The sequence below is a fragment of the Enoplosus armatus genome, chromosome 3, assembly GCF_043641665.1.
Source record: "Enoplosus armatus isolate fEnoArm2 chromosome 3, fEnoArm2.hap1, whole genome shotgun sequence".
NCBI lineage: Eukaryota > Metazoa > Chordata > Actinopteri > Centrarchiformes > Enoplosidae > Enoplosus > Enoplosus armatus.
Window position 1 is genome coordinate 6,583,885 of NC_092182.1, and position 10,786 is coordinate 6,594,670.

Sequence of the window (10,786 nt, forward strand, 5' to 3'; positions counted from 1 at the left end):
CAAGCAATGCCAAATTGACCTGTGGGAGCTGCTTGGAAGTGGAGCTAGGCTGAATGGAGTTTTGATTAATTAGAGCAAAAACAGCCCCCCCCCACCTCCTCAACCCTCCATCCGTCCGGCTGTCGGGACTGTTCTCCACCTGCGGGTTTCATTCAGCCACCTAATTGAATTGGTTTAGAGCTTTACTGGCATCTTCAGGCGTTCTTTGGAGCTCTCCAAGAGCAGTGGGAACAAAGCCACCAGGAAACCAGACTACAGCAGTGGAAACACACAGTGCAAGGCACAATCAAAAGGGAGAGAGAGAGAGAGAGAGAGAGAGAGAGAGAGAGAGAGAGAGAGAGAGCTTGCATAACTAACAGCACAGGATATTACACGGCAACGAATGACATAGAAACAAATGAGAAAGCATGTTCATTAGAAAAAGATTAATTTGAAATATCTGTTGACTGATGTGCTTCAAGCAGCCAAAGGTCAGTTGAAGTACACAAGAGATGTACATTGTAACTGCAGCATCATGCCCTTCAAACACAATTACTGTTTCAAAAGCAGGCATACATGCAATGTTGTATTCCTGCACAAAAAAGAAATCTGCTTATGCTGCTGTGAGAGGGTTTGGGGGGGATGGAGATATCAAATATCTTGCATTAAAATCAACATAAGAAATCATGTTCTTACTCATAGCTCCTCCCCTCTGCAGTGGGTAACTGCCTGGTAACTGTACATTTGACTATAAACTGGAACTCAGGATTCCCTGGGAAAATAATTAATTTGCTCAAACCTCAGCTTGCATATTGTCAAATGAACATGGCTGCCCACACATTCAATGCTAAACAAATATTACTTGTACAAGACTCTACAACTTGGAAAAACAACTTTAAGTTTGATTACTAAGTTACTAATTATTAAGTTTAATATCAAATAGTGTCTCTGCATATGTTTGTGGTAGAAGCAGACAAACAAGCAGGTTTTATTATTACTGCAGGTTTCTAGCAGGCCTAAACTGTGTAGCCCAATTAAAGTCTCAGCTCCCTCCATATTGTTGTTTCTCTTTCTATCATGGGTTGCTTTTTTAAGTGTATGTGAGTCTGCAGACGTTAGTGTACACCCACCCACCCACAGTTTCACACACAGCCCTGCAGCACACCAGAACATTTTGCACCTTCTCTATCCCCTTCGCCAATCTCCTGCGTTGTTAGCTCTCTGAACCACTCTCTCTGTTCATTATCACTGCGCTGCTGATTAGCACATCACCACAGAGAGCCATTCGGCCATTCATTCAGATTTCAATGGGAATGACGCAAATCCCTGACCTGCTTGGTGCCCCGTGGCCTGGACCTGCTCTCTTGGACTGTGGCTCTCTTGCCTCTACAAGCCTCGGCTGGCACTTGGACATGTTAGAACAGCTGAGGGACGTCCAGAATGTCCAAGTGTACCACAGGAGGTCCCATAAACCTGCTGCAGACCTGCTGAGGCTCTCCTGACATGATCTGATGTCTGATGTTACCTTGAATATATAACACAAGCAGTGTTGTCTTACATAATTGCTTTTTTTTGCACCAAAGTGTTTCAGCTAGACCTGACAGAAACCTATTGAACCAAATTATACCCATCATTGTATTGAAGTGCAATTAAAAAACATTTCTGCTGTATGTACATGTGTGTATATGTATAAATATAGTTTTTTCTTCTGCGTATGCACATACATGCATACACAAATCCATCACATAAACACACTTTTTCACACTTATATCAGCCATATCATTATATCATTACGCCTTTCTGTTACAGATACTACATAATATTATAATATCTATCTGGATCAATCATAGTAAACACAAACATGTAGTGCTATGCCTTGACCTCACCTACAAAAACTATATAATATGACCAGTGCTATTCATTTATATTCATTAGATCTACTGCATGTTTTCTACAACATGAATATCTTTATTACTGTGACTTAACTCAAACCATATCCACACACATACACAAACCCTTTTCTCTTTCTTGACGTTAGTTCATGAACTGTTATTACTTCCCTACATTACTTGATTTTTTCACATTCATTCATTTTTATGGTATTATTCATTGTTACGGCTTTCTCCTGCAAAACCTATATATGTATTTTCTTTTTCACTACTTTTTCCTATTTTTTATTTATTCATATATTTAATTTATTTTTCATTGTTATGATTATTTATTTAATTTTTTTGTCCTCCTCCTCGCAAATACCTGCACATTCCTCCGGTCACACTTACGGATATATGAATACACAACACACGCATGCACAGAAACACATACAAATAAGACCTGTATGTATTTATTGTATTAATATTTGCAAAAATTAACTGAGCTGTACTTGTTTGCACAGGGTATGCAGGTGCAATAAACCATCTGTACTTAAATCACAGTAATAGTCCTGCCATCTACTGGCTGTTAAATGTACTACTGCTGTGTGTCAGGATCCTCCTTAACGTTTCAGCCTCCACCTAAAAAACAACTTTTTGTCAAACACAGTGTCAAAGTGTTACAGGATGATGCAATCTTCAGCAGCCAATGTGCAGCAGAGGATATTGTGTGATTTGTCTGATTTACGTGGGATCATTATCTCTGACACTGTACAGCTCTTTTAAGTTTAAAACCAGATATATTCTTCACATTTTTGATATATTTTTCACATTATTGTATTGTAATATTTTTTATTTTCTATTTACTTACTTTTGTAATACTTGTTTTTCTTTTTAACTATGTTTATTGTCATGCACCAAAATACCAAGGTAAACTCTTTGTATGTTAAAAACTACTTGGCAATGAACCTAATTCTGACTGAATTCGTAAAGTTGACCATGGAGTGCATCCTTATTGATTGACTGTGAGCTTTGGTTTTCAAATACTATGTATACTGCTTCCCTCATGTGGTTGTGGCAAATTCTCCTTTGGGGTATTACAACCTGGCTGTAAAATCAACACAGGTATAGCACAATCGAGATATTCTAGTTTAAAAGACACATTGCCGAAACCCGGGATCGAACCAGGGACCTTTAGATCTTCAGTCTAACGCTCTCCCAACTGAGCTATTTCGGCCACGCTTGCATACACTTTGTCTTTGCAATGTCTCGGTGAGACCACTAGAGGTCGGCCTTGAATAGGATATTATGCACCACAGGCACCATTGACAGATTAAGGGAAATATTTTGATTATTATATACCCTCATTACTAATAAAAAGCGTTTTAATAGAGTGTCAAAAAAGTGTTTCTTAAATTCGCACTCACACTGACATGTAAAGGAAATCATGTAGACACTAAAGCTAAAAGACATAGAAGACAGAGGTTTTGAATAGTGATTTTAAAGAGTCATCTAATGGAGTCCAAAAGGGCAAGACACAGCAGCAGGTTTAAGCAGGTCCGTATGTGTAATAATAATAACTACACTTATTTGTAAGTGAAAATGAAGATGAACTTTATAAGTTATGACATCTTTTGTAAACATCGATGAGATTTAGCAGGGCTTCCTCAACGTTGACCTTGAGCTGTACTTGTGCAAGTTAGGATGGCCAAATCACAAAGTTCACATCTCGAGGTGTTGACAGGCTGGGAAAAGACTGTGGCAGAAACTGATGCTGCCATACATGTCGTCAGACGGCAAGGGAGTGCAGAGTCCATGATGGAAGAGGGAAGTCATCATGCAAGAGCCATTACAGATGCAGCATGTGTGGCAAAACTGAGGGCAGAGAGACCCAAATCATATTTATAGGCATTTACACTAACCACTGAGCAGTCTTGAGCTGATGTAGTTCAAACAGTGACACAGTTTATCAGAGCAGTTTCATGGTGTCCAGATTCACTCCAACAATGTCTGGTTGTTTAGAAGAGCACTGAGTGTTCACATCAGCAGCAGGATCTGCTCAGTGTCCCTTCAGCTAATGCATCATCACATGAGCTTCTAATGTACAGTACTGAACGTTATCGTCATGCTGTTTGTCTCTCAGTGGGGGTTCCTGCTTTCTTTTCAGAACTACATGTTCCCTTTTACCACTCAGCTTTCAACATGTTTTAGTTGCCATGCAAACATAGCCCTGGGTATTTGTTCCTTGCAGAGAGATATGTTCATAGCAAGAACACACACATATTTTAATATGATAAAAAACTTACTACTAAAAGAATATAAGCTGTATCTCCAATAGAGATCATAGATCATAGAGATCAAAACGACATTACAATAAAATAACCGAAAAGGGAGATCTTCTGTGTTTTTTTGAGGATCTAAGCTGCTACATTAACAATCATAACCCCCACATGGTTCTTCATCTTCTTCATGACGAATTTTTCAATTTTCTTTTTTTTTTTAGGTTACTTACAAGCAGATCCATGGATCTGTGTCCAAATGTGTTTTCTGCTCTCAGCAGACTTCCAGTTTTGGACATCAGGGGAGGTTTTTTTTACCAGCGGCAGCAAGTTGTGACTGTTTGCTTGAGTGAGCTTCAGCCTTAAAGCCTTTTTCTCAAACTCAAGAGTTGATTCCTTTACTCTGAAGGTGAAGCTAAGAAACATTAAACTTTCATCAAAAGAGGATCCTCCTCTTGCCGAAACCCGGGATCGAACCAGGGACCTTTAGATCTTCAGTCTAACGCTCTCCCAACTGAGCTATTTCGGCTTTCGATTAGCGCCATTGCAATATTAAGTAATATCGGTAGAGGTCCCCCTTGAGTTAAACACCACTGAGGTGGATGTGTAATATAAATGGCAAATTATTTTCATGTGTTTGGGATTTATAATAATTGCAAAATGACATTAAATCATATAAAATCGTTAAAAGTGGCTGCAGTTGTTCTCGGTAGGTTTAAGTGTTGCTGGATTACTTTGCCCTGCAGGCTTCATCCCACATAGATGACCTTTTTTCCCATACTGCAGAGGTCTGCAGCGCCTCCCTCCCACGCAACACAAAACCCACGCAAAGTTTTCAAACAGCACGCTGGCAGCTTTTTAACTAGTATGTTCACTCACTCACTGGGAGGAGCAAGACACGAACACTGCCAGGTGCTGTAGGTGCTCAGGGCCTTCTGAGTGAGAAGTGTACTGAGCATGGGTGCACTCACTGAAACAGTAAAATGATGGCTTCCCCTCTCAAAGCTTCAAGCCAGTTCAACGGCGAAGTTTGATTTTACCATGCCAACAGTGACAAGACAGTGCTAAAATTAACACATACAAACTGCACCACCTACTCACTATATTATTAAAATGCAGTCTCTGTTCAACACAGACCGCAGAGAACCACAATAAATGTTCAACACGAGCATGTCTGTTTATCGCAACAGTGTGAGTTAGTGTCCAGGAGGACATGGTGTTCTTCAGCTCAGCAGTCACCGTGTGTCCCCTTCGGTACAGAGGGAATAATCATGTGAGCTGTATGGGCAGTGCTGTGCATTGTCCTCATGCTGTTCCCATCACAGCAGGTTTCCTCTTCAAATTCTTCACGAGGAAAAATGCAGTTATCACAGCTACACCCGAGGCCAGGGTTTTACAGCCAGATAAAGCCTGGGAACCCCCTGGTCAGAAATAGTTTTTATGTATTTTTTTTTATTGAAAGCTTTCTGGTACAGGATATGGATCATCCACACCAACTCTACAACTCAAAACAAACAAACCATACAACAACAAAAAATACACCACTACACCTATTAAAAAAAATAAAATAACAAACAAATAATCATAAACCAGCTTTATAATTGTACAAAATATCCTTTGTTGTTCGTCTTTTCAGAGAAACACTGTAGTGGGAATACATTTAAGGAGTTCCCTCTTAACTCATGTCATGAGTGGATGACAGGCTCAGCTGTGATATCGTATATATTTTTGTGAACAAGCTTATATAGACCTCAATCATGTCTCCTGTTTGTATAACTATAATTGTCTTACCCTCTGTTCATATGACATCTCTTTCAGACCTGGAGTGAGTTTAGTAGCTCTTCTCTGAACCTTCTCAATTCTTTCCATATATTTGAATTTATAAGGACACCAGACAAAACCTGCGAATTGCAGGTGAGATCTCACCATGGATTTATATAATGATAAAACTATTTCCTTGCATACATTTTGAAGAGTTCTTCTGTGTAATTCAGTATGTTATCAATTGTCTCAAGTGGCACCATTTACCACCACCTGCTGTTTCCTGTTACGTAAAAAGTCCTGTATCCTAGTCCATATATATGCAATCCACTGACTGTCCTTTATCTAAAGCTGCTGACAACTTATTAAGAACTGTGAGAAGCTGAAGTGTAGTTGATCTTCCAGATACAAGTCAATATTGCCTATTGCTAAAAAGCCTGTTTGACTTATATATGGTCAATAATACATGTTCTGATTAGATGTTCCATTGTTTTACATACTACAGATGTCAGACTAACTGGCCTGTAGTTTCCTGGTTATGATTTATTTCCCTTTTTTTTAAAATTGCACTGATGTGTCTCTCTCCATTCACAGGGTAAAATTAATTCTTCCAATGATTGATTATATAATACTGTTAGAGGTTCAGCAATCACACAAGCCAACTCCTTTAAAATCCTAGGATGTATCCTGTCTGTCCCTGGTGATTTATAGTTGTTAATATTCTGTAGGAGCAGTTTTTATCAGTAGTTATTATAAAACCTTCTATTTGCTGAGCTTTCGATCTTGGCCATTCAGGTATGTGCCCTCGGGCTCCTTCACAAAAACACTGCTGAAGTATTCTGACAATATGTCTGCCTTTTCAATATCTTTGTCTGTGCTATATAGTATTTTTCAGTACCTCATACAGTGCCTCTCTGGCCCTCAACAAACTCATAGCAGACAACATACATAGATTCATTCAGACATGAGCAAATCCAGACCTCAGTATTTAATATTTATTGATATAATTCAACATTGCATGGTGATACATTCACATAAAAACAACACCATGAAGAGAACCTAAAAAGATAGCATATTCTTGGTGTACATACAGTATAATATATATATATCTTTTTTTATGTGTTTACATTCAAGAACACATCAATTGAGTGTGTGCGAGAAGTCACATGGCCTCTGAAATGAGCCCCAGTGTGAGAACAGTATTAGAGCAGTGAACACATAAGCAGGTTGATCCAAGTCAACAGCAAACACTAGTCCTATTAATAATCCCATCAATCAGTCAGTGCTCGGCTGCAGTGACAGTCACTCTCTTGTGTTTGCTGGACACTAAGGTTGAGTTGACCCGAGGGACAACATGTCGGGATGAGCCAGCTGCAACTGAAATACCCCTTTAATCTAGAAAAGTCAGTCTATAATCCCTTACAGACAAAGTGACTTGTACTGTAGATTTCACATGTAATAAAGTTAGATCTGGTCAGTATTTACAGCATGTACATGAAAGTTATTTCAAAAGGGAACTGCGTGCTTTAAGCATGCCAAAACCCAAAACTGAACCACAGGGACACCTTAAACATGATGCAATCCAAAACAGAAGACCTGCAATAAATACTATCTCTTATGAGGCTGTAAGTATTCCATTTTTAGTCTAACTAGCCTGGGTCTGTCTGTGGCTAACATGTTATATCACATTGGTTTGGTTACAAAAGTGTAATAATGGGGGTTTGGGGTTTTTTTGGACAATGCCAAGCTAGCTGTTTACCCCTGTTTCCTGTCTTTGTGCTGAACTAATCTAACTGCCTGTAGCTTCATATTAGACATGAGAGTGGTATCAATCTTCTCATCTAACTCTCTGCAAGCAAATGAGCCTATTTCCCAAAATGTCAAATTATTACTTTAAACAATGTGCTCAAGTTCTCCCAGCAGAATATGCAAAACATCAATAAGATATTACACCATTTATAACAAATTGGGGAGGAAAAGAGTTGCATTTATATGACGGAGCTCTGCAAGATTGCAATACTGTAACATTGACCGTTTAACTACGACTGAAGCTGAAGCAAAACTGCACTTAATATTTCACACTAGCCTTTGACTGCACTCTGACTTGTCCCTCGCCTTCTCTCTGTGGACCCCAACCCTCCTAAACCCTGTCACATTTACATCTCATCATCTCATTTCATGTAGGACTCACTGTGCCTTACTTACAAATATCCAGCATGTCCCCCCTGTAGTTTATCATGTAACCAAACTTTCAGAGACGATATTAAATACATTCAAAGAGGTTTTTTTTTAGGATTCACATGTTTGAAATGTATCAAAACATTTTTTTAAAGCTGTGAGTGATTGGCCGATCAGATCATCTGCTGGCTAAACACATTCTTTGGAGCATTAGGTGAGCACCACTGTGAGAACGCTCTATCATACAACTTCACATGTAAACAAACTTCACTATTTGACAGAGTGCAAATTATATACACATTTGTATATATATATATATATATATATATATACTGTGTGTTTGATGTTGTTTGTTGTTTCTTCAGCTATGGAGGCTATGCGCACCACAGCATCCTGCTCACACTTCTGCCTGAGGAGACCGTTAGCTGCGTTTAGCATGGGCTTGCTGCTGGTGGTTACATTAAAACATCTCCCAGAGGTGAAAATGTGTTTTTCACATTTCTTACACGGGCTTCACGCACCAGTGAGTTTCATAATGGAGCACACCTGTGACTCTATCCTGGTTTTTAATTATGCTAGCCCAGCCCATGTGTGTCAGTCTCACAGGACCTCTGCCAGGCAGCGGTCAGTACCTTCGCTTGCTTCCAGCCGCACCTGCCGGCTGGTCTTTCTGTTCTCCACCCAGGAGTTGTGTATGACGGTGCCCCCGGGTGAAGGGTCTACCTGGAGCAGGGACACCACCCGCTTCTTAACCTTGGCGCGGAGGGCACGGCGCAGCTTCTGTCGGGTGAAGGCGTAGAGCAGAGGGTGGGAGACGGTGGTGCCATAGGCCAGGGCTAAGAACCAGAGGCGTAGGCTGACCAGGGCGTCACTGGGGCCGATGCCCAGGATTAGCACATTGGTCACCGAGAGGGGAGCCCAACAGCCCAGGAAGGTGGTGATAATGATGAGGGACATCCTGAACACCCGCCTCTGCCGCTCTCGCCGATCCCTGTGTCGCCGCACCGCCCGCCTCAGGGCAATGATGGCCGACACTGAGGCCTGGACGCCCATGGTGGCAGGCATAGGGGTCGCAGCACCTGTGTCGGAAGTGACAAGCGGGGCAGAAGAGGACACGGCAGGGGGGGAGGTAGCTGTGGGGGTTGGGGAGGGGGAAGGGATGAGGGGAGGGTGGCTGAGCTGTTTGGTACCATCTGCGGTGCACTGCTCCGCTCCTACCTCCCCACCATCATTCATCTTGAGCCCTGCCTTCTTTTTTTTCTGTCTCTTGTGGCGCCCCCTGCAGGAGGGGCCCTTGAAGCGTTGGCTCTTTTTCATGTGGGAGCCAATGCGGATGTTTAAAGCCCTCAGTATTCTGGAGTAGGTGAACAGCATGACTGCCACGGTGGTGAAGAAGATGGGCACCTGCAGGATGAGATGGTAATACATCCCCTGGCCTGTGTGGTAGCCCTGCGCGCCAACACACAGCAGTGTTCGGTTTCGCCACGCTGGCACCACTGTGGCACTCATACCATGTGAGGACAACGACAAGGGAGTCACCTGCCCTCTCTCCTCTGCCCCTTCTCCACTGGACCACTGCACCTCAAAGAATGGGATAAAAAACACAGCCACCGAGGTGACCCAAACGGCAGCCAGGAGCAGCGTTGCTCTACGCGTTGTCAGCAGCCTGTTGGCCGGCCGTACTGAGATGTCATATCGGTCCAAGCTGATGACCAGGATGTTGATGGCTGTGGCTATGCTGGCAAAGGTGACACAGGCCTCGTGGAAGCAGCAGAGCAGGGCCAGGTTTGGTCCCGGAGGCAGCAGCACAACCACCAGAGTGAGGGGCAGACACAGCACACACACCGCTACATCCAGCACGTGCAGATTGACAGTCACCATATTGCTCACCGAGTCCACTAAGTTGGATTGAGAGCAGTAGAGCACCAGCACCGTCAGGTTGCTGCTGAAACCCAACACCAGCTCCAGCATGAGGAAGGCGGTGAGTGACACCTGGAAGCCCAGCGAGTATGGCATGTACCAGGACGCGGGGCTGCTGGACGAGCCCCCTCCTCCCTGCTCTTGAAGGACTCCCATTCCTTCCAGGACGGCCACCGTCCCGACCCAGTCAGTGGTGGCTGGGCCTGAGGTGTAGCTGTCAGTCTCCATGACGACCTCTCAGCCCTCATATATTGTGTCTGTCACACCGTTGATGAGCTCCCATGATGCACCAGGCTGAACCTCCATGATGCGGGGATGAATAACAGCTTGGTGACAGCGCTGGGGAGACAGGAACACAATTCAGACAGATGAGAAATGAACTGCGGAGGAGAGAATCAAAACACATTTTCTCTCTCATAGCATGTCAGACATCTCAACATAACTTTGGATAGAAAAGTCATAACACAGTGATCATAACCTGAGTGGGCCAAAAGAAGAAAATACCATTGTGAACTATCTATCTATCTATCCATCCGTCTATCCCTGGCGTCTGCAGATTGAACAGGTGCTGCATTATGCATCAATCCAGCCTTCAATCTGTCTCCTTTCAGTGTCTCTGATTACAATCTTGGCTCAGCCACAGACTGAGACCTGCACACAAGCTGTCGGAACCGCGGGCCGCCACCACAATAGGCCATCACTAATGTGTACTGGAGCTCAAGGAATGGGCAAATTGAATGAAGCTAAGTAATCAGACCCACTGGCAATCAACTGCCGCCTAAGTAGATCAGTAAAATCAAC

General features: G+C 42.6%; 1 protein-coding gene and 2 non-coding genes across 3 annotated transcripts; all 3 read right to left on the reverse strand.

Moving 5' to 3' along the window:
* Positions 1 to 3,011: 3,011 nt before the first annotated feature.
* On the reverse strand, positions 3,012 to 3,084 carry trnaf-gaa (transfer RNA phenylalanine (anticodon GAA)). The gene has a single exon. It is a non-coding gene; the product is annotated as a tRNA-Phe (tRNA).
* A 1,498-nt stretch (positions 3,085 to 4,582) lies between these two features.
* Positions 4,583 to 4,655, reverse strand: trnaf-gaa (transfer RNA phenylalanine (anticodon GAA)). Its single transcript has one exon. It is a non-coding gene; the product is annotated as a tRNA-Phe (tRNA).
* A 4,010-nt stretch (positions 4,656 to 8,665) lies between these two features.
* On the reverse strand, positions 8,666 to 10,213 carry LOC139283238 (G-protein coupled receptor 22-like). The gene has a single exon (XM_070903221.1). It carries the CDS (start codon positions 10,211 to 10,213, stop codon positions 8,666 to 8,668), a length of 1,548 nt encoding a protein of 515 aa, XP_070759322.1.
* Positions 10,214 to 10,786: the final 573 nt, after the last annotated feature.